The sequence below is a fragment of the Rhinopithecus roxellana genome, chromosome 9 (assembly GCF_007565055.1).
Source record: "Rhinopithecus roxellana isolate Shanxi Qingling chromosome 9, ASM756505v1, whole genome shotgun sequence".
NCBI lineage: Eukaryota > Metazoa > Chordata > Mammalia > Primates > Cercopithecidae > Rhinopithecus > Rhinopithecus roxellana.
In genome coordinates this window covers 96,208,093-96,231,915 of record NC_044557.1, presented here as the reverse complement: position 1 = coordinate 96,231,915, position 23,823 = coordinate 96,208,093, and the positions used below count along the sequence as shown (strand labels likewise).

General features: G+C 42.1%; 1 protein-coding gene across 3 annotated transcripts in view; it reads right to left on the bottom strand.

Annotated features, from left to right (window-relative positions):
* Positions 1-23,823, bottom strand: part of ASAP1 (ArfGAP with SH3 domain, ankyrin repeat and PH domain 1) — a 407,716-nt gene that overhangs the window by 58,404 nt on the left and 325,489 nt on the right. For all 3 annotated transcript variants that reach the window (XM_030937519.1, XM_030937518.1, XM_030937520.1), the window contains 9 exons: positions 23,408-23,571; positions 21,428-21,561; positions 19,471-19,562; positions 14,033-14,219; positions 13,704-13,789; positions 12,427-12,542; positions 12,222-12,289; positions 11,172-11,279; positions 7,333-7,561 (listed from right to left, as the gene is read on the bottom strand). In XM_030937519.1, the coding sequence (XP_030793379.1) occupies positions 7,333-7,561; positions 11,172-11,279; positions 12,222-12,289; positions 12,427-12,542; positions 13,704-13,789; positions 14,033-14,219; positions 19,471-19,562; positions 21,428-21,561; positions 23,408-23,571 (1,184 nt within the window). The remainder of the gene's footprint in view (positions 1-7,332; positions 7,562-11,171; positions 11,280-12,221; positions 12,290-12,426; positions 12,543-13,703; positions 13,790-14,032; positions 14,220-19,470; positions 19,563-21,427; positions 21,562-23,407; positions 23,572-23,823) is intronic.

Genomic DNA, 23,823 nt, shown 5'->3' with positions numbered 1-23,823 from the left:
TCTTGCTAGCGGTCTATCAATTTTGTTATCTTTTCAAAAAAACCAGCTCCTGGATTCATGGAGTTTTTGGAGGGTTTTTTGTGTCTCTATCTCCTTCAGTTCTGCTCTGATCTTAGTTATTTCTTGCCTTCTGCTAGCTTTTGAACGTGTTTGCTCTTGCTTCTCTAGTTCTTTTAATTGTGATGTTAGGTGTCAATTTTAGATCTTTCCTGCTTTCTCTTGTGGACATTTAGTGCTATAAATTTCCCTCTACACACTGCTTTAAATGTGTCCCAGAGATTCTGGTATATTGTATCTTTGTTCTCATTGGTTTCAAAGAACATCTTTATTTCTGCCTTCATTTCGCTATGTACACAGTAGTGGAGCAGGCTGTTCAGTTTCCATGTAGTTGAGCGGTTTTGATTGAGTTTCTTAGTCCTGAGTTCTAGTTTGATTGCACTGTGGTCTGAGAGACAGTTTGTTATAATTTCTGTTCTTGTACATTTGCTGAGGAGTGCTTTACTTCCAACTATGTGATCAGTTTTGAAATAAGTGTGATGTGGTGCTGAGAAGAATATATATTCTGTTGATTTGGGGGTGGAGAGTTCTGTAGATGTCTATTAGGTCTGCTTGGTGCAGAGATGAGTTCAATTCCTGGATATCCTTGTTAACTTTCTGTCTCGTTGATCTGTCTAATGTTGACAGTGGGGGTGTTAAAGCCTCCCATTATTATTGTATGGGAGTCTAAGTCTCTTTGCAAGTCTCTAAGGACTTTCTTTATGAATCTAGGTGATCCTGTATTGGGTGCATATATATTTAGGATAGTTAGCTCTTCCTGATGAATTGATCCCTTTACCATTATGTAATAGCCTTCTTTGTCTCTTTTGATCTTTGATGGTTTAAAGTCTGTTTTATCAGACTAGGATTGCAGCCCCTGTTTTTTTTTGTTTTCCATTTGCTTGGTAGATCTTCCTCCATTCCTTTATTTTGGGCCTATGTATGTCTCTGCATGTGAGATAGGTCTCCTGAATACAGCAGATTGATGGGTCTTGACTATCCAATTTGCCAGTCTGTGTCTTTTAATTGGACCATTTAGTCCATTTACATTTAAGGTTAATATTGTTATGTGTGAACTTGATCCTGTCATTATGATATTAGCTGGTTATTTTGCTCATTAGTTGATGCAGTTTCTTCCTAGCATCGATGGACTTTACATTTTGGCATGTTTTTGCAATGGCTGGTACCGGCTATTCCTTTCCATGTTTAGTGCTTCCTTCAGGGTCTCTTGTAAGGCAGGCCTGGTGGGACAAAATCTCTAAGCATTTGCTTGTCTGTAAAGGATTTTATTTCTCCTTCACTTATGAAACTTAGTTTGGCTGGAAAATTCTGGGTTGAAAGTTTTTTCTTTAAGAATGTTGAATATTGGCCCCCACTCTCTTCTGGCTTGTAGAGTTTCTGCCGAGAGAGCTGCTGTTAGTCTGATGGGCTTCCCTTTGTGAGTAACCCAACCTTTCTCTCTGGCTGCCCTTAACACTTCCTTCATTTCAACTTTGGTGAATCTGACAATTATGTGTCTTGGAGTTGCTCTTCTCGAGGAGTATCTTTGCGGTGTTCTCTGTATTTCCTGAATTTGAATGTTGGCCTGCCCTACTAGGTTGGGGAAGTTCTCCTGGATGATATCCTGCAGAGTGTTTTCCAACTTGGTTCCATTTTCCCCCTCACTTTCAGGCACCCCAATCAGATGCAGATTTGGTCTTTTTACATAATCCCATATTTCTTGGAGGCTTTGTTCATTTCTTTTTACTCTTCTTTCTCTAGACTTCTCTTCTCGCTTCATTTCATTCATTTGATCTTCAATCACTGATACTCTTTCTTCCAGTTGATTGAGTTGGTTACTGAAGCTTGTGCATTTGTCACGTAGTTCTCGTGTCATGGTTTTCATCTCTATCAGTTCTTTCAAGGTCTTCTCTGCATTGATTATTCTAGTCATCCATTCATCCATTCTTTTTTCAAGGTTTTTAGTTTCTTTGCGCTGGTTACGCACTTCCTCCTTTAGCTCTGAGAAGTTTGATCGACTGAAGCCTTCTTCTCTCAACTCGTCGAAGTCATTCTCCATCCAGCTTTGTTCCATTGCTGGTGATGAGCTGCGTTCCTTTGGAGGGGGAGATGCACTGCCTTGCAGTTAGATCACATACTGCTGTGCTAGCAATGAGGGAGGCTCCGTGGGTGTGCGACCCTCTGGGCCAGGTGTGGGATATAATCTCCTGGTGTGCTGTTTTCTAAGACCCTTGGTAAAGCGCAGTATTAGGGTGGGAGTTATCCGATTTTCCAGGTGTTGCATGTCTCAGTTTCCCTTGGCTAGGAAAAGGAATTCCCTTCCCCCTTGCGTTTCCCAGGTGAGGCGATGCCTCGCCCTGCTTCAGCTCTCGCTGGTTGGGCTGCACCCGCTGACAGCACCGACTGTCTGACACGCCCCAGTGAGATGAATCCAGTACCTCGGTTGAAAATGCAGAAATAACCTGTCTTCTGTGTCGCTCATGCTGGGAGCTGGAGGCTGGAGCTGTTCCTATTCGGCCATCTTGGGTGCGCTCCTCTCTCTTTTTTTAAGAAGTATGTATGTATGTATGTATGTATATATGTATGTATGTATGTATTTTTGAGATGGAGTCTCATTCTGTTGCCCAGGCTGAAGTGTCGTGGTGTGATCTTGGTTCACGGCAACCTCCGCCTCCTGGGTTCAAGCAATTCGCCTGCCTCAGAATCCTGAGTAGCTGGGATTACAGGCACAGGCCACAGTGCCTGGCTAATTCTGTATATTTTTAGTAGAGACAGGGTTTCACCATATTGGCCAGGCTGGTCTCGAACTCCTGACCTCAGTAGATCTGCCTGCCTTGGTCTCCCACAGTGCTGGGATTACAGTTATGAGACACGACACCCGACCACAGTCTCTTTTGTATGGCAGAGAAAAGAAGGCTTCTTGGAAGAGGAGGAGGTGATGCTTGAAAGGCTTTTCAGGAGTTCACAGCTGTCCGGGCAGCCATGGTTTGGCTTGACACAGACTGCTCTGCCTTAGTTTGTTACTCTCAAACTACTGCATATACTTTCATTAATGAGGGTAGTCTGTTTCTTTACCTACCTGTTGGCAAGGTACCAACTGGTTCAATTTTCTCTGTGGCACCAACCCTTCATCAACAAGCATCTATTGAGGCTCTCAGTATGCCAGGCACCATGCTATTGTTGTGCAGGTTATCCGTTAGTTTATTAGTTCCAAGCCAGAGCCTGTCTAAGGTAGGAAGTCTACATTATGGCAAATATGTATGAAATGTAGAATTAATACTTACAGGTATTCACATGCTATTGAGAAAGGCTATATAACACCTGATTCGAGAGGCCTGGCTTCAGGAATAGATGGGAATGAACTGTAATTAGCATATCAGTTGTTCGCCTTTCTAAAAGCTTAAAAGGTTAGTTCTTTTAAGCATGTTAAAGAAGCTTCTTGAGATTGGAATTATTCTTTTACTTAACACATCCTTTCTCTGAGTTAAGATGCCTACCAAGTGCCCAGTCTCATTATCCAGAGCATTTGTTAATTTAACAGTCTTGGCTGGGCATGGTGGCTCACGCCTGTAATCCCGGCACTTTGGGAGGCCGAAGCAGGTGGATCACCTGAGGTCAGGAGTTCGTGATCAGCCTGGCCAATGTGGTGAAACCCTGTCTCTACTAAAAATACAAAAATTAACTGGGCATGGTGGCGGGCGCCTGTAAACCCAGCTACTTGGGAGGCTGAGGCGAGAGAATCGCTTGAAAACGGAGGTGGAGGTTGCAGTGAGCCAAGATTGCGCCACTGCACTCTAGCCTGGGCAACAGAGTGAGACGTAGTGTCAAAAAGACAGCAGGATTGCTCAAGATCAGAAGTTCAAGGGTGCAGTGAGCTATGATTATACCACCGTACTCCAGCCTCGGCAACAGGGCAAGCCTCCACTTCTAAAAAATAAACAAACCTGGGTTCTGTGATATTATTTTAATTAAATGTTAAAAAGAAACTAATCTTGGCAAGCCTCAAGAACTAGTTTTTTTTTTTTTTTTTTTTTTTGAGATGGAGTTTCGCTCTTGCCTCCCAGGTTCAAGTGATTCACTTGCCTCAGTCTCCCGAGTAGCTGGGATTACATACAGGCAGGCACCACCACATCTGGCTAATTTTGTATTTTTAGTAGAGACGGGGTTTCTCCATGTTGGTCAGGGTGGTCTCGAACTCCCGACCTCAGGTGATCTGCCTACCTCGGCCTCCCAAAGTGTTGGGATTATAGATGTGAGCCATCGCACCCAGACCAAGAGCCAGAGTTAATAAACGTACAGTAGAAGTGGGGTGGGGGCAGGGGGAAGCTACCGACCACAAACGAGAAACTGCCTCACACTTAATTTTATAGCTTTGATTTAGTCTCTGGATCCCACATCCGAAGAGGGGTTAGGCAGCAAAACGTTTCCATATGGGGCTTGAGGACAGTGATTTTGGGATTCTGAGCTACTGAGCTCCTCTGAGACTATGAGGCACTGCTCACGTATAAGCACAAGGGGGCTTTGCTTGATGGTAATTTAGGTCAAGCTTCCTTGAATTTTGATGAGGCAGCTGGAGTTTCTTGAAAATATTCCTCAGCTAGATTCAGAATAATTCTTTCTCTTCTTCCCCTTTGTGGGTACTTTATCTCAAGTGTCTGTTTCTGTCTCACCGGAAGACTTAATTTAGGGGTCCTTCAGACCCCTAAATTCACAGTTGAGGAAATGACTTCTGCTGCAAATAGAGACCTCTACTTTATTTGTCATGGAGAACAAGGAACTCAAATGAGAGATCCAAGACATCCTTGTTTTCATGCAAATGGTTCTATCAGTTCAACAGAAGGAAATTTAAAAAAACATAGGGGCCAAAAAACAGAGAAGAATTATCTCTGCACAGAGAGCATCAGCTGATCTTTAACAATGTCTTCTAAGAGCGCCATTCTAAACATTATCAGTTTTCCAAATGTAAGCACATGTGAGCGGAGCTAGCTACGGGATATCGCACATTTCAAATCCCTTATAAAAGTCATGAGAAGGCTGTACTCCCTACGTCATAACAGCAGACAGGCCAAATCTCTGAATTTGATGTCCTGCTGTGAACAGCCATGAAGAACACTCTTGGTTTTTGTAGGGAGGATTTCTATTTTCAATTATGGGCTTTTTGTGGGGGAAGTGGGGAAAGTACTCTATCCTTAGATGACCACGGTTGCTGTGGCCAAGTCTGAAACACTTGTTTTAGCAGCTGGAACACTAAATAAATTTAGTCTTTGTCTTCTGGGTCTTTGGTAAAGAACTAGTTAGAATTTATTCAAGGCATGAGAGATATGCTTGGCACGAAGTCAGACAGTATATATTATGGGTTTCTGTGTCCCCCTTGAGATAAAATTACAGAAGGAAGTGGAGGGAAGTGAGGGGGTCTCTTGGTCCCCAGGACTCTGGTGTCATTTTCTTCTATAAACAATTTTCAGGACTCTCAATGACCTAGAGGCTCTCTGAACAGGCACAGGCTATGCCTGTCTAGACAGGTCCCCACTGCTATGTTGGTAACCACACTCAGGGGATATGAAATCTTTCAGTCACTTTTTTCATTATTGTATTTGGTCTGGAGGCTTCTCACAGTCCTCTGTAGGGTGCAGAAAGAGAATCTCTGCTCTATGTCAGACTGCTACCCTGATGGGGAATGCCATTACCCACAGGGAAGCAGCAACACAGCATTCTTATACTACAGACCTGCAGCTTGATATGTGAGTGATTTAAAAACATACATTTTAGTACAATGCATGGAATGGTAAGCAAACACTGGTGGGTTAGACCTTTGGCTTACATGCACTATTACTGTGTGGCCACTGGTTATCTTTGAGGATAGCTGTTCATGCCAAAGCGTTATTTTAACTTTTCTCCGTTACATTATGATCTATGAGGCCATTTGGGGTCTCTCTAAGAACACAGCTCCCATTTATAACACTATTTCAATAGAGAATAAGCTCTGAAAAAACACTGTTTTGAATAAAGCTCACATTTCCCAGAAAATAGCCCTAGTGTGATTCAAATAGGCATGGCATTGTGTAGCGAGAGGCCTTGAAACCTGTGGGAGCACGAGCTGAGCACACAGGGAGAACCCTGCATTTGGATTCACTGGTGAAGACCAAACTTGAAGCTATAGCTCTGGGTACCTCTCAATTATCCCTACTGGCTAGGACAACACTTTAATGTTAGCTTGAGGTGCCAGCCCTATGAGACATTTGACAACACACAGCACAACAACCCTCCTCTGAGTAGGATTCCTTGTCTGGGTGCAGTGGCTCATGCCTGTAATCCCAGCACCTTGGGGTGTCAAGGTGGGAGGATCAGTTGAGTACAGGAATTCAAGACCAGCCTGGGCAACACAGCAAGACCTCATCTCTACCAAAAAAAAAAAAAAAAAAAAAAAAAAAAAAAAAAAGCTGGGCATGGTGCCACGCACCTGTGATTCTAGCTATTTGGGAGGCTGAGGTGGGAGGATCAGGATCACTTGAGCCCCGGAGATGCAGGCGACTGAGCAAGACCTGTCTCAAGGGAAAAGAAATTCCTCTCCAAGTACTGTCTCTGGAAAAATGATCCTCATTAGAGAGTACAAGAAAATGGGCTTTCGTCACACAGAACCTGGGTTAGAATCCCCAGTAGCTGAGAACTATAGGTCAATTACTCAGTATCTCTGAACAAATCCCCTAATCTACATGATGCCAGTAATTACATAATAGTACCTACCTCATTTTGAGACCACTACATGAGAAGTACTAGGCGTAGAGCCTCTCATAGGCAAGTGCTCCATAACTATTAACTACCACTAGTATTACTAGCATCTTCAAAAGAGAGGCATTTTAACGCAGAGAAAAGTAACTTTCCAGAGAACTGAAATTCTACTCCACAATACAAAAAGTACAGGTTCTGGAGCCACGTGGACCTCGGATTGAATTTCAACTTTACCTCTTACCAGTGGTGTGACCTTGGGCAAGTCAGTGTACCTCACTAAGCCTTAGTTTCCTCTACTGTAAAATGGGCACAAAAGCACATACTTCACAGGGTTGTTGTGAGGTTAACACAAATAATGCACAAAGAGTGCCCACAGCACTGCCTGTCCTGCTCTTGGTGCCTGGCAAATGGCATGGTCCCTATTTCAAGCTGCTCCTGACAACACGATCCACGCCACTCAAATGTAACTTGTAATTCTTACCTCAAAGCTGGCTAGACTACCAGCTTTGAGAGTGGAGTCACAAGCCCTTGGAGGACGGAGTCACAAGCCCTTCTCAAAGCCCATACCTTTCCCGGCGTTTCTAGGAGGCAGAGGGGGAGCCTCCGTGGTTGGTGATGTGGGCGAGTCTGTGCTTGTGGAGACGAAGATCTGGTTGGTGAAGGCTCCGTAGGAGAGCCGCTGTTTGTCCCTTGGAGTGCTGAATCCTGGCAGTGCCGGCTTGTCCTGGGGGGAGATGCTGGAGGAGTGGCAGAAGCTCTGAGGTCTGGGGGAGCGCTCTTTCTTGATGGGGCTTGGCTGGCAGATGAAATAAGAAGGTGAAACAATAATCAAGGACCACCCTTCAGGTGTACAGAGGGCCTCTGCAGGGCAGGTGTAGGTGGGAATCTGGGTTCCTGTGGCTCTCTGAGCTTTATGAGGTCAGCCACAACGAGCCTCATGGTGGTGACACAGTACAAGGGGAGGATCTAGATACCACACTTTTACATCTTTCACCACTATGAATAATCACACTAGTACAACACTGGTTAGGATCAGCAGCAGTGTCAGAAGCACAGTAAGGTCACAGGTAGATTTAACCTTTAATTAGCAAACACCTTCAGAATGCAGGACTTTTTTTTTTAGCAACATTTGAATAGTATTTCCATCTATTTCTAATTTGCTACATTACATTAAGTTTTCTTCTCTGCTCAACGCTTTAATGTTGAAGTTCTCATTCTTTGCCTCTTTTCTCATTTTATATCCTCCTGCAAAGTAAACAGATTCACACCCACTGCCCCCTACACAATAATGACTTACAGATCTGTAAATCCAACTCCAATGACTTGTGTTCCAAACCAATGGCTCATGAGGTGTCTCTGGTATTTGTGCTTGTGGTGATAGCATTAGGATCCATTCAACTGCCCAAGTTAGAAACCTCAGTGTCACCTGGAGTCCCTGGTTCCTGCATTCACCTTGGAAACACCCCTCGAAGCCACTCCTAGTGCAGGTGCTCACCAGCTCCCACTGCAGCGCTAGCCTCCAGAATGGCCTCTTCTCCAGTTTCCTTCCTCCAGTCCATTTTCCACACTGCAGCGAGAGCTGGTGGGAAACCTTGCTCTTTAGACAATAAACCTCTGTGGGCTTCTGACTGTTTGCACAAAAACCCAAAGGCCAAACTTGGCCCACAAAGTCATCCTGATCTGGTTTGCCTGACTCTACAAGTCAGGCTGCCTGCCTCTCCTCACCCAGCCAGGTGAATGCGTCTCACACAAAGTGCTTCTCTCCATTCCTCAGACATCCAGGCTCTACCACGACTCCTTCCCTTGGCACATGGTGTTCTGGAATGATGCATTCCACCCCACTTCTTTCCCAGGCAAGCTTCTACCTATCCTTAGAAACCGGTCTCCAATGTCCTTGAGAAGGTAGACTGAGGCGGCTGCTTGGTCCTCTGAATACCTCTCAGGAATTTTTCCAAACTCTTATAATCATTATCACATTGTATTATAATTTATTTCCTCTTAAAGTTGTTAAGGCTTTGAGGACCTCTTTGGCCATTCCTTACATCCTGCCTGGGATAGAGGCAAAGTTCAATACATAGACAATCAATTAATGCATGAATGAACTTTCAGAGGTAGTTAACTGCCTATAAGGAAAACTCAGTGAGAACTGGGTTTAATCCTCCAAACTGTGTTTACTAGCTGGGAGACTTTAGACAAATTGCTAAATTCTCTTTGTAAGTTTTCTCTTCTGTAAAATGGGGATAACAATGTCCCTTATGTACTTTTTTTTTTTTTTCTCTGAGACAGGGTCTTACTCAAACACCCACACCCAGGCTGGAGTGCAGTGGCACGATCTTGGCTCACCATAGCCTTGAGTTCCCAGGCTCAGGTGATTCTCCCACCTCTACCTCCCAAGCAGCTGGGACCACAGGTGCACAACACCACGGCCAGCTAATTTTTGTATTTTTTGTAGAGAGAGCGTTTCGCTATGTTGCCCAGGCTGGTCTCAAGCTTCTGGGCTCAAGCAATCCACCCGTCTCACCCTCCCAAAGTGCTGGAATTACAGGTGTGAGCCACTGCACCCAGTTATGGACTTTCAATAAAGACGATCTGAGATAACATAAGCACTTAAATCTGTCTAATCCATATTTAATGAACACAATTCCTTAATGATGGGCATACATTCTGAGAAATGTGTTAGGTGATTTCATTCTTATGCAAACATCATAGAGTATACTTACACAAACCTAGATGGGAGAGCCTACTACACACCTAGGCTATATGGTATAGCCTATTGCTCCCAGGCTACAAACCTGTACAGCATGTTACTGTACTAAACATTATAAACAACTGTAACACAATAGTAATTACTTGTGTATCTAAACATAGAAGAGGTAAAATAAAAATATGGTATATAAGATTAAAAAATGGTACATCTATGTAGGACACTTTCCATGAATGGAGCTTGAAGGACTGGAAGCTGCTCTGGGTGTGAGTGAAGGCCTAGGATATTATTGTACATTTTTATACAACTTAGTGCAGTAGGTTGGTTTATACCAACATCCCCACAACCATCTGAGGAATGCGTTGCACTACGGTATTATGGCATCTATGGCATCACTAAGTGATGGCTATTTTTCAGTTCCATTTTAATCTTATAGTGATTCCCATTGAGTACGCAGTGTGTTGTGAACCGAAACGTTATATGGTACATGATTATGTTCAATAAATAACAACTGTTATTTACTTACTAATTACTTGTTTTGAAGGTTTTTTGTTTACTTTTTTTTTTTTTTTTTTTTTAAGATAAAGGGTCTTGCTCTGTCATTCAGGCCAGAATGCAATGATCATAGCTCATTGCAGCCTCAAACTCCTGGGCTCAAGCAATCCTCCTGCCTCAGCTTCTCCAGTAGCACCATCACGTTTTGTTGATTGATCCATTTGCTTTATAGAGACCATTTTGCTTAGGTTGGTCTTGAATTCCTGGCCTCAAGCAATAGTTCTGCCTTGGCCTCCCAAAGTGCTGGGATTATAGGCATAAACCACCATGCCCAGCCTCATGGTCAATTTTATGTGTCAACAGGCTACAGTGTCCTGGTGTTTGGTACAACACTAGTCTGGATGTTACTGTAAAGGAATTTTTTAGATGCAATTACCATTTAAATGAGAGATTTCAAGTCAAGGGAACTACCCTTCATGATGTGGGTGTGCCTCACCTAATCGGCCAAAGAAAGGCCTTAAGAGAAAAGACTGAGGTCCCCCAAAGAGGAAGAATGCTGCCTCCAGACTGTCTTTAGCCTGAAGACTGCAACATTAACTCCTGCTGGGATTTCCAGCCTGCTGGCCTGCCCTATGCATTTTGAATTTGACAGCACCTTCAATCATGTGAGACAATTCCTTAAAAAAAAAAATTCTCTCTTTCCCTATCCTGTTGGCTCTGTTTCTGGACAACCTTAACATAGCTGTTAAATGGTGCCCAATAAGGACTGAACAACAAAAATGGCCCTGGTACATCGGATCATAAAACCACAATCAATCAATCTCACCAAAAATGGATCTTGTCTACACAGAGTAGAAAAGTTGCGCCGGGCGCGGTGGCTCAAGCCTGTAATCCCAGCACTTCGGGAGGCCGAGACGGGTGGATCACGAGCTCAGGAGATCGAGACCATCCTGGCTAACACGGTGAAACCCCGTCTCTACTAAAAAAATACAAAAAAACTAGCTGGGCGATGTGGCAGGCGCCTGTAGTCCCAGTTACTCGGGAGGCTGAGGCAGGAGAATGGCGTAAACCCGGGAGGCGGAGCTTGCAGTGAGCTGAGATCCCGCCACTGCACTCCAGCCCGGGCTACAGAGCGAGACTCCGTCTCCAAAAAAAAAGAAAAGTTGGGGTAAGTGTTAAGGAATTCGAGGACATAATTTACACTCACTTTGTCATCCAGATCATCATCGCTTTCATCCATCTCCTCCTGTCGAAGATTCCACTCATATTCTACATGGACATGTGGATTGAACTTTCCAGATTTAGCCTGGGAAAGCTGGAAGGAAGGAACAGCAAATGTGCACCATTTTAATTTAAATGCTGAAACATCCCAATATTACACAAACACTGAGCAAATCCCACCTTATTCCTAGTGTTCAATGAATCATCTGTAGGTGTACTACAGGCAACACTCTGATTAGACAAGCTGTACTGCTATGTGACAGGCTCAAGAAGAAATGCAAACAATTGGAGGCAGAGCCTTCTTTATTTTGATGACTTGTCTCCAAAATTAAAAGCTTTCTTCTTATTAAATGGGCTTCAAACTTGCAAACTCCTGGCTGAACGGCAAAATGAGTCTTTGAAGTTTAAGAGGTAGGCTTTTAAGGTCCCAGTCCAATCTGTGGCTCCATTTTCTCATTCATAAAATGGGAGCAGGGATAATTGTCTCAAAGGATTCTTTAAGAATAAAAAGGCCCAACTGGTGAGCCTGGAACCTGGCACTTAGCAGAAACTCAAGAGAATCACACTAATGTGAAGGCCCTGACTTGCTAACCAAGAACTAGTGGGGTCAAAAAAGGTGAGTGTGCACAGGAAGGGGAGGGGCTGGGAGAACAGTGTGTTAACATTTTGAAGACCACTGCACTCTGAGCTTTACTTGCCCAATTTTTGGAGCAGCTTCTCAAGTAATTCTTTACTGTTAAGCTGCAGAGAAAGTCTTACGGTCTGGGAAATAAAAAGCATGACCTCAATCCACAAGCTGATCTGGTAATAATACTTCTGTAATGCCTTTCATCTCCTTTAACTGTATTCCAAAAACATGTGGATGACAAATTGATCAATTTACCACTTTTTCTAATGTAGCACATTGCTTATCTGATTTTCTTTAGCCAATGTTAAAAAAAGAATCTGCATTTTAAATATTCAATTCTAGCTTCTCAGAATGACACTTTTAAGGCACCCAAAGTCTAATAAATCTCCCACATCCATTTTTGCTTACCAGATCTTCACACTGGGTAGCTTTTAGTCTCTTTGCTATGTCTAGGGCAGTTTCTCCAGCCTGGTTAACTGAAACAGGGAAAAAATTAATTTGCATAATTATCTAGGAAACACCTTAAGAAGGCAAGGAACAATAATCAAATTACAATGTAACATGCAACACATGCTTTTAATACAGTCATGAAGACACTGGGACACACTCTTACCTATATCCACAGTGGGCTTGCTCCTGAGCAAAAGCTTCAAACACTCAGGTTTACTGTACATACTACAGTAGTGTAGAACTGTATTTCCCAGGGCCGTCTGCTTATCCAGGTTCCCACTGAAAAATTAGATGATTATTAGAAAAAAATGACTTACTCTATAACTTACAACTATGGATTAGCCACTTATTTTTGTGCTGACAACTGAGTCAAATTTGAGACCTAATTATTATAATAGAGAAAATTATGATGTTTCTAACCTAGATTTATAAGCAATACAGTGATAACAGCCAGCATTTATTCAGAGTGCCAAGTACTATGGGACAGGCACTGTTTCTTAACGTTTACATGTATTAGTTCACTGAATCTTTACAACCATCTGATGGGGTAAGTACTAATAATAACCTATTTTACAGATAGAAAAACCTGAAGTGCAGAGAGACTGAAGTGCTTGCTTTCAAGATTTTTAAGATAGGGATGGTGAAGCAGGGATATCTGAACACAGGTAATCTGTCTCTGGAGCCAATGCTTTGAGCCACTATGCTATATTGTCTCTGAGGAAGAAACCTGGACTTTTATACAATTTGGCTTGTGTCTATGTACCACTCTTCCTATATGGGTTCAAATCCCCTCACTATTTTGATCATCTTCTTTGGATGAGCTCTAGTTCCTTCTCATAATCTGTTGCTTACAGAACAGATAAAGAATAAAGAATCCAGCAAGTCCAAACTTCCTATGTTCACTCTTATACTCCCATCAGTATATCCCAAACTTGAATGAGCTATTGATCCAGCCACACACATTGCTGCTGTCTTAATGAATTCATGAACAATGAAAACTTACAAATCTGGTTGACCTGTGCTGTTAAGTTTTCTCTTTTTTAACCTCTCCTAATGGTTAGGAAACGTGTCCAATCTGTGCAGCAGATTTTTGCATACAGACATAATTTTACATTTATAAAGGCCAAGGGATGGCAAACTACAGCCTGTAGGCCATATCTGGTGCACTGTCTGTTTTTACAAATAAAGTAATAAAGTTTTATTGGAATACAACCACACTTGCTTGTTTACACACTGTCTATGGCTGCTTTCACACTACCATCGCAGAAGTGAATAGCTCTGACAGAGAGACTTCATGCCTGCAAAGCCAAAAGTAATTTTTATATCTAGCGCGATACAGAGAAAGCTTGACAATTCCTGATCTAGGCCACTGATAGGACTGGTTTGTGTTAATTTATAAGGCGAATTCAAGTAATTCATCAGAGTAAACAAAAATGATACCAGTTTTGTACAAGGAAGTCAACCAAATGGAGAGATGTCTGGTCTGCAGTTCGGACGGCAAGGTGAAGGGCTGTTTCCCCAAGCTCCTAAAAAGGGAAAGAAAAATACAAGTAAGTTGATAATATGCTCTGCCAAGGGAGGCTTCATATATATCAGTTGCCCCCCAAGTAATTATAAGGAGCACACCTTTTCACTCTCATATTCTCTTGATTTAGACATGGCCACTCAATGTATAAGGGTCTCATTATATGGTATAATGTTAAAATAAGTCACCTTTTAAACTGATTTTCCGCACTACTTTTTATTCTATGATTTTAGTGAGGCCTTACCTGCCCAGGTTCCAGCAGTGGTTCCATTAGCTCTACCCCCTCTGCATAGACTTGAATTAGTGCAAGTAAATCCCTGGATTTGATGGCCTCAAGCAATTCATTTAGTTTAGCTGATGAAGTTGAACAGGTCTTCCTTGAAAATCTATGATCTACATACTTTGCAGTGATATATTCTTTTCGTACAGTCCTAAAACAGAACAAAATAAAGAATTTTTATTTTCCAAGTACTAAGAAAGGTTTACATTTTTCTGACAAACATTCTCTTTGATAAGTTAGTTTAATTAAGATACGCTTCTTTTCACCATTCAAGTAAACCATGTTTTAGACCAAATTACTCCAATAGCGACAGAATAAAGAAAATAATATATATTTACTAATATATACAGGTAATAGATACAGTTACAAAGTAAACGGGCACATAAATCACAGATTTCTTTTTCACCTTGACCAACAGCATGAGAAATCAACTATTTATAAATACTTCAAACTCTGATATACAGCATATGAAGAAATTAAAAATAGTAAGAAGTTAAACATTCTGAAAGACCAATTAAAAGTTTTCAGAGCTTCATGGAAAGGATTTTTGTCGTCTGGTATAACTCCCTTTTTATTTTATAAAATTTTTAAAAGGATGGGGTCTTGCTCTGTTGCCCAGTCTGGTCTTGAACTCCTGAGCTCAAGCAATCCTCCTGCATTGGCCTCCCAAAGTGTTGGGATTACAGGCGTGAGCCACTGCACCCGGCCATAACTCTCTATTTTATAGGTGAGGAAACTAAGGCTCAGAAAAGCTGTCACTAAAGCAACTCCCCCAGGTCAGGCATTGAGCTCCAAAGGGGTGAAGATGAGCTGTCTTTCCTGCATAGGTTTCAGTATGGGAGCAGGACACCTCGTGGATAACATGCCCAAAGTCTGAAGGGGTGTGGTACTTTTTCCTTCTCTTGAGAATCGCCTTCCTTACTTCAGTTCAAGTGTTTCTGGTGGGACTGAGCTCACCTCCCAGCCACAGGGTTGAGTATATGACCTAAGTGGTCCAATGGTCGCCTTGGCCACCTCTGGGGAAAGACTAAAATGGAAGTCAGTTCAGAGGAAAGGAGAGGTAAGAGTCAGGGAAACAGAGCTAGCGTCCATGTGATGCTGTTAAGCCTGGATCCAGCTGCACCTGAATCCACCCCTTGAATTTCCCAGTTATATGAGCTAATTAATAAAGACAGTAAATGAACTTTGGATTAAATCTTAGTTCTACAGCATCCCAGCTGTGTGACCATGGGAAACTGCTTAATCGTCATGAGCTTGAGTTTTTTTTAAATCTGAAAATGGGGATAAGACATTGGTATATTTTGAATTAAAGGATGTACAGTGCCTAAGAAGTGTTTTCTTCCTTCTGAGAGGGCTCTAACACAAAGGACATAAACTTTCTTGCTCAAAAATATGCATTCCACCTGTGGAAGCTGCCGCTGTTTCCAACACCCCACAGTCAGGCAACACAGTTTAACACTGTGTTGTTTTTCATTCTGGGTTGGCAGTAAAAACAGTTGAGCTGGTTGATGATGGCACACAGCCTCTGGTCTTTTCTCAACCCTGTGCAGTTGAGAAAAGATCAACAGATTCTACTAAGTAACCAAGATCTTATGCTCATGGGTGTCCTTTATGCTTAGGTCAAAGTCCTTTTAGGATGGCAAGAGCCTGATGAATTAGAGGACTTCCAGTAATCAAAAGAATGGCCCAAGCCTGGCTTCTGAGGCCTCTGCTGCATGTGTCTTATATAAAGTATGAAAGGCAGCTACTGTGTTGATGGATGGAGCAGCAGTCTTAAAAATTAAATGGCTCTTGATTCAAGTCTGAGACCACATGCTAACTATGTGACCCTGGGTAAATCAAGTTCTCACTGAGTCTCAGTTTCCTTACCTGTGAAATATTAGTAATCACAGCTGCCTTCCAAGGAAGCAAGATTATGGGTAAGGAACAAAGAGTGATGCACGTGTTAGGGGTTCATTTCAAAGCTTCCTCCCCAATTATTGTCTGGGAAGGCAGAACTAGGCTTAAAGATGCAAAGTTGCGGGGAGGTAGATCTTAGATTACTGTTGCTACGCATTCATCTGCATTTCAGGAATGTCTGCAGGTGGCTTACTGTCACTGGAAATATCACGCAGATGCCCACACAATTATTGGAAGAAATGATGCAGAGGGTGCTCAGGTATCACACAATCACCTTGAAAATCACCTCTACCCTTAGGTCGCTAATTCTGTGGCCATAGGAAGTATCTGGCCTCTTACTAGGCACAATGCCTTCAACTTTTTATGGGCACTGAGCCCATGGTCCCCTGCAATTTAAGGTTTTCTGACACTGAAGTAATAGGGACAGTGGAAAATAGATTTGTCTGGAAATCTGGACACTAGAATTCTAGTTCTATGGCTGATAAAGACAACTTTTCTCCTCTGTCCCCTTAAACCCAGTCCTCTCCTTATCTACTCTGTTTTCGTTAATGCTACTACCTATTTACCTAGATGTAAAACCTTGGGTGTCATCTTGACAGCGTCTTTAACATCTCATATTAAAACTGTTGGCTCTCCCTCAAAATATATTGGAAAGTCAACCACATTTCATTACCTTCATTGCTACCACCTTGTCTAGTTTACCTTCAGTGCTCAGTGGATCTAGTCTAACAGCTTCTTCCCTGTCTGTTTCCATAGGCACCCAGGCCCCGTCACATTCCCCACAAGTCTGTCCTTCATACATCAGCTACAGCTGGGTTTCTCATTCTCAGCCCTACTGACATTTGGGGCTGGGTAATACTTTTCTCTTGACAGCTGTCCTATGCATTGTAGGATGTTTAGCACCATCCTGGACCTCTACCCACCAGATGCCTGTAGCACCTGTCCAAGTCATGACAACTAGACTATCTCCAGACATTGCCAAGTATCCTCTGGGGGCAAAGTCACCCTTGGTTGAGAACCAATATCACATCATCAGTTTAAGAGGCCGGGCGCGCTGGCTCATGCCTGTAATCCCAGCACACTGGGAGGCCAAGGCAGGCGAATCACCTGAGGTCAAGAGTTCGAGACCAGCCTGACCAACATGAAGCAACCCCTTCTCTACTAAAAATACAGAAAACTAGTCGGGTATAGTGGCGCATGCCTGTAATCCCAGCTACTAGGGAAGCTGAGACAGGAGAATCGCTTGAACCCGGTAAGTGGAGGTTGCAGTGAGCCAAGATCATGTTATTGCACTCCAGCTTGGGCAATGAGAGTGAAACTCCATCCCCCACCCCCCAAAAAAAGATAATTTAGAAAACAACTCAGATCATGCCACTCCTGTTTAAAACCTCTCAATTACACAATCAAATCCCCAGGCAGTCCATGACCTACATGATCTGGCCCCATCTCCATCTAGCCCAGCATTCCCCCCCAATCTCCCTCTTGCTCAGTTCTCTCCCTCCACATCTTCCTTCTGCCCCTTGGGGCACCCACAATGACTGTTTCAGCTGCCTGGCTGCTTCCCCTAGGGAGGGGGCCTTCATGCCCCTCAGCTCTGCACTTTCCCCATCTTCAACCTGATAAAAATACCCCCTTCCCCTTCCCCACACATTTCAACACCTCCTCTTGTTGTACTTTCTTCATAACACCTAATACAATGTGTAATTGTATTACCGACTTTTTAATTCCCTGTGTTACTCTCTCCTCAGAATGTAAGCAGGACAGAAACTCTGTCTTGTTTGCTATTGTATCTTCAGCACCTACAAGAGTGCCTGAAGCAGGGAAGCTGCCTCATAAGGATTTGATCAAAGACTAAATGAGTGATCAAACTGCATGTTACAAGAGGTTCACTTTAAGCCTCTGGGTCACTGGCCAAACAAGGAAGTAATAATAGTAGTAGTAGTAAATACTTATACAGCACTTACTACAGACCAATAATAATAATAATAATAATAGATACTTATACAGCACTAACTGTAGACCAAACGCTGCTCCAAGCACTTTTTATTCAAGCCCTTTAATTGTCACCACAACCCTATGAGGTAGATATATGTTCTGGATGAGGAAACTAAGGCACAGACAAAGTTACTTGTCCAAGGTCACTTAGTTTAGGAAAAGGCAGAGCTATGATATGAAATCCAGCAGTCTGGCTAAAAATCTGTGACCTTAACCACAACATTAGTGATACTGGAGAACCACAGACATTTTGAAGGCGAAAGCCTAACAGAGGCCAAATGACTAAACAAGGCGCAAAGCTGACCAGGCGATGCTGATGCTGCTTCGCACGTGAGAAACAGGACATAAAAATCCATGCTGTTACGACATTGATCTGGCAGCAGTGCCTTCAAGGTTTGGGTCATGCAAACATTTCAAAAATGCTGGTGTGGGCGACTGCACTGTGTATGTGCTTGAGCACTTGCTGTTATCAAGTTGGTAAAGTAAAACTTAGGTCTTATTTGTTCATGGTAGTTTTACAATCAAATGAACTTTTGAAAAGCTTTTCAGTGTAATTTGTGCCTTTTTGTTTTTTTTCCATCTCATAGTGTTCTGTTGTGTGACTCTGCCATAGACTATTTCATCACATGCCTACAGACGTTCTTTTGTTCCTAATCTCTTTGTATTATGGAATAGGAATAAATTCCCAGGAGTGGGACTGCCGAGTCAAAGGGTTAAGTACATTTATAATTTTGGTAAATATGGTTAATTTGTTTTTCATAGTGTACCGTTTTGTACTCCTACTGGCAATATTATGAGATAGAATGTCAGTTTCCCCAGTCTTGCTGAGTGGGTTTTTAAGCATTTGGATTTTTGCCAGGCTAACAGGAATTTCCCATTGTCTTTGAATATCTCTTACTTATCACAATATGCCATGTTTTTGAGAGAACTGCCCCCATGACGATCTGTGCTTCACAGAACAGGTACTCAGCTGCAGCTACCTAGGGGAAGGTGAGGGTGAAAAGAATCTGTGCATCCTAGAAATACATTTCTAAATACTTTTCTTTGCTCTGCTTTCCCCTGACAGTGGGGTTTGCTCTGAAAAACAAACAAACAAAAACTGTAAAAAACTAAAGACTTCTTTTTTTTTTTTTGAGATGGAGTCTCCCACTGTTGCCCAGGCTGGAGTGCAGCGGTGCGATCTCGGCTCACTGCAAGTTCTGCCTCCCGGGTTCATGCCATTCTCCTGCCTCAGCCTCCAGAGTAGCTGGGACTGTAAGTGCCTGCCACCACGCCCGGCTAATTTTTTTTTCAAAATTTTTAATAGAGACGGGTTTCACCGTGTTAGCCAGGATGGTCTTGATCTCCTGACCTCGTGATCCATCCACCTCGACCTCCCAAAGTGGTTGGATTACAGGCATGAGCCACCGCGCCCAGCCAGAAAAAAAAAAAAAAACTAAGAAGTTTTTTGGGAAAAACAATTATAGAATGGTAAAAAAAAAAAAGTTCAATATATCACAAATACTTACATATCACTTGAAGGGGTGGGTTTTGGTGAGGGGCTGGGTAAATTTGCTTCCATAATATCATTAAAACTATTGTTTCCTACATTCTTGGCCAGCTGTAACAGAAAAAAAAAAAGAACAAAACCACAATATAGCAAACTCTTTGCTACTAATTAAGTCTCCTATTATTTGCTTTTGAGATTTATGAATATGTATTTTCCCTCATTTGACTCAGGATACAAACCACCATCCATGTGGTCAACAAATATTTACTGAGCATCTACCACGTGCCAAACACCAAACTAAGTGCTGGAAATGCAGAAATGGGTAAACTACGTTTCCTTTCCACAGGTGCTCAGAGTCTAGTGGGGCCATTGACAAGGAAATCAATCATGTCTACAAATATGTGATAAACGCTAGAACAGAATCTGGTCCTACACACATACAAACTATCTGAGATTACAGAGAGCAGGCTCCATTTGTGAATCCAGGCTAAACTTTTAATGAACAGCAATAGCTTTTCAACCACCATCATGTTTTCTTTTTATATTGAACAAATTTACTCCCAGGACAGAAAAGGACACAGGATTGATTACTTTATATTTGGGTACAGATTAAGATGCTGCAGGCAGCAGAGGACCCAGGAAGCATTTTGCTTCTGGGTTCAAGAGCATTCTAAGAAAATTTCTTCTGAAGGGCCTCTAATCATTTTATGTAATTTTGGGATGCAAAGTTTAAGAAACATACACGCAACCACGTCTTTGAGGGAAAAAATCTTGGGTTTATTGCATGGCAAACATTTAGGATTTGGACTTTCCTCTTTCTTGTCATCAAATTGGGTTTCATTAATACAGGTCAAGGAGATGAGGGACATCATTTGTGCACTAAAGAAGAATGTGTTACAGGTATTAAGTCTGTGTCTTTTCTCTATAATCCTGAAGTGAACTAGGGAGCCAAGTATCAGCATGGTAACTTCCTACTTTCTAAATTAGAAGGAATGTTTTGTATTGTGCATAGAACACAAGACAGATCACGATTGCTTAGTGAATGCTCAGATGGCCAGGGCTGCTGGCTGGGTCACTAACTGCCCTTTTTGGTCAAGGCTACTGATAAGTTAGACATTCAGCTTTTTTTTGAGCCCAGGTTCACTCAGGTTCTGCTCAAGGGTGAGCCTCCTGTCTGAGAAGTCATATTTTATTTTAAAAATTTCACTCTTAGTACAAAGACTATTTCACAGTGCACCAGTGTTAAAATTATGCAAGACAGGACATTTGTCCAGTAGGCATCCTACTTGGGGGATGCCAAATAGGGCTCCCCTTCAGTATTTTGGTATATCTCAGGGAGCAATTTGGACCTGATGACAACTCCAAATCTGGGTGACTCATGATGGGAAGGGCAGAGGGTAAAGGAAAACAAGTTTAGGTGTACATAACCCCTTTTTTGGATTAAGAAGCTAAGCACCACAACTTCACACAATTTCTTCCCTTACTACTTAAAGAATTTACGGGCTAGAGAGTAGCCAGTTTTATGACAATAGTTAACAAGCCACTCATAATTCATGTGTACTTTTACTAACTTAGAAATAATAAAAATAAAATTGAGATAAACTCTTTAGTCATTATTTACAACAGAAGGCATGAGGTAATGTGACCATTTCAGTTTAACTGCTATTTCTGCGAGTTATATGAAAACTAATTCAAAAAGAAAAAAGTAGTTTTGAAGAAGCCCATCCCAAAAGAAAAGAGCCAATTTCACTGAGCTACTTATAGACATGTATGGTTCATCCTTTCTTCAAACAGGAAATAGAAACAGTCAACATTACACACCACAAAAGTTACTTTTTAAACATCTATGCAAACTCACAAAATTCAGGAATTATAATTCTTTGTACTTGGCAGACATATAAAAAAAATCCAAAATAATATATTAAAATTACTCATGACAATAATATCATTCTTCCCAAGTACAGGTCACTACTTACCAAGAGTTCAGAAGTTCCTAATTTGTCTAGTTCCAAAGACTGAATGCGAGAAATATGAACCCCCATTTCCCTATGGATGCCAGAACATTCTATACAGGTCAAAATACCCAAGTTGGTTGAAAGCCAGGTGGGTTCTGTGGAAAGAATTTTGAAGACAATGAAACTAAAAGACATCTAATTTTAGTGTGCCAACCACAGAGGAAGCTAAAACAATAGTAGTACAAATTGTTAAGAACGATGAAAGAAAGACTTAAATAGAAGAAACGGACTCTTGAGGTTTAGCCTAGGGGCTACAATAAAAGTTTCCCTTTGATACTGAATTGAAAACAAAATTAAGCACTTTATCCTTGTGAAAATGTGAGAAAGGCTTTTCTTAAGAGATCCTATGCAACACCTTCAGGTCTGTGAGAGATGTTCCCTCACTGCCACTATCACCTCTGACAGTGATGGATTGAAGGTCTATTAAGTACTGCTCACAGGGGAATGGATTCTATAGCCATCATTAACCTCCAAGTTGCAACTAAGGTTAATCCAACAGGTTTTGGTCACCGCCTCCCCATGAGCACCTCTTAGTAATAAGACAGCTGTAAATATTGAATGCCAAATGTTTCTTTCAGTGACCTAAGGCCTTTTTTCCTACAACCTCCAATGGCCCTAGAACAGTGGGAACTATTACTTCTATGTTAGCCAAATCTTCAGGTGTCTCTCTCTGGGTCAAGCGTCTTCCTGATTGGTCAATGCCTGAGATTTTACTACCTGCCTGCCATTTCTTGACAATATGTGTGTCACTATCACACATGTACACAATAATGGCGAAAATCTGAGACTTCTCTCAGAGGTGCTTATGGCTTCTTGTTTAGAAAGTCCAGTTTCACAAGTAAAACAGTAAAAAAAGTATATCATAGTGCTTAAGAATACCAGGTTTGCATCCTTGTTCTGACTCCTACTAGCTGTGTGACCTTATGCAAGTCATTCAACCTCTGAGTACCAGTTTCCTCATCTGTAAAATGGGAACATTGGCATCTTGTTCACAGGGGTTCTGCAAGGATTCACTGAGATAAGCAAAACACCTAGCACGATTCTCAGTACAGTGGGAATACTCAATGCTAGCTGTTGCCAATACATAGGTAATATACAGATATTTGAAAATAAAAGTTTGGGAGAAGGTGACTTCAATGTGATATAGAGGTTAGTGAGGATGTGGCTGAGGAGGAAGGAATGAAAATCATGTACCACATGTCAGTTGATTTCACATGTACCATTTTCTTTTCTTTTCTTTTTTTTTTTTTTGAGACAGTCTCGCTCTGTCTCCCACGCTAAAGTGCAATGGGCAATCTTGGCTCACTGCAACCTCTGCCTCCCAGGTTGAAATGATTCTTCTACCTTATCCTTCTGAGTAGCTGGGATTACAGGTGCCCCTCAACCCGCCCAGCTAGTTTTTGAATTTTTAACAGCGATAGGGTTTTACCATGTTGCCCAGGCTGGTCTCAAACTTTTGACCTCAAGTGATCCGCTCACCTCAGCCTCCCAAAGTGCTGGGATTACAGGCGTGAGCCACCGTGCCATAGCAAGAGGTTTATTGACCCATTTTTTTAGGATAAGGAAACTATGAATCGGAATAGTAAAGGGACTCAGTGTGAGATTGTCCAGGCTGTGAGTAGCGGACAGTGATAAAAAATGTGGACTCCACGCCCCCTACTCTCTCCATAACGTCTATGGTGCTTATATACCCGGACCTTATAGGAAAGGTAGTATTTTGGCAGTGACATCTAGGAGAGCAAGAGGGGGCTTTCCAGGTAGAGAAAACAGGATAGGTAAAAGCAGCTCAGCAGTAGGAAAAATCACTTTGGGAAGATGTGTTTTGTGTGTGTATGTGAGTGTGTCCACAGGGGTTAAGGTTTTTCAATAAGTAGATCATTTTATGTTCTACAGGAAGAGAAAGGATGTTGTAAATGATTGTTCAGATATGGGGATAAAAACCTGATGAGCCACAATCGCAGCAAATGTCATTCCCTGGGAGCCGCTGGACATCCTCAATAATGGCTTTTGTCAGGTCTTCCAGGCTGTTCTCTCCCGTACTCTGCTCTCCACGGAAGGCCATGGTTAGGGCCTCTTCTTTGCTATTTGTCAATACTGATATCCATCTGTTGGCAAAAACATAAGAGGAAAAAGGCCTTTATAAGAGCATGGCCTTTTTTTCTTTCTTTTTTTTTGGCACTGCAAAAAAAAAAAAAAAATCTACTTTTGTCAAGTAATTCCAAAAGAGAAGCCCCCTTCCAAAATAGCAATAAAGTGATGAAAAACAAAGAAATCAAACTTGAAGGAAGATGAGAGTTAAAGAATGGAAAGCGACACATAGGGGAAAATGAGAGAGATGAGAGGAGCAGATGAGAAAA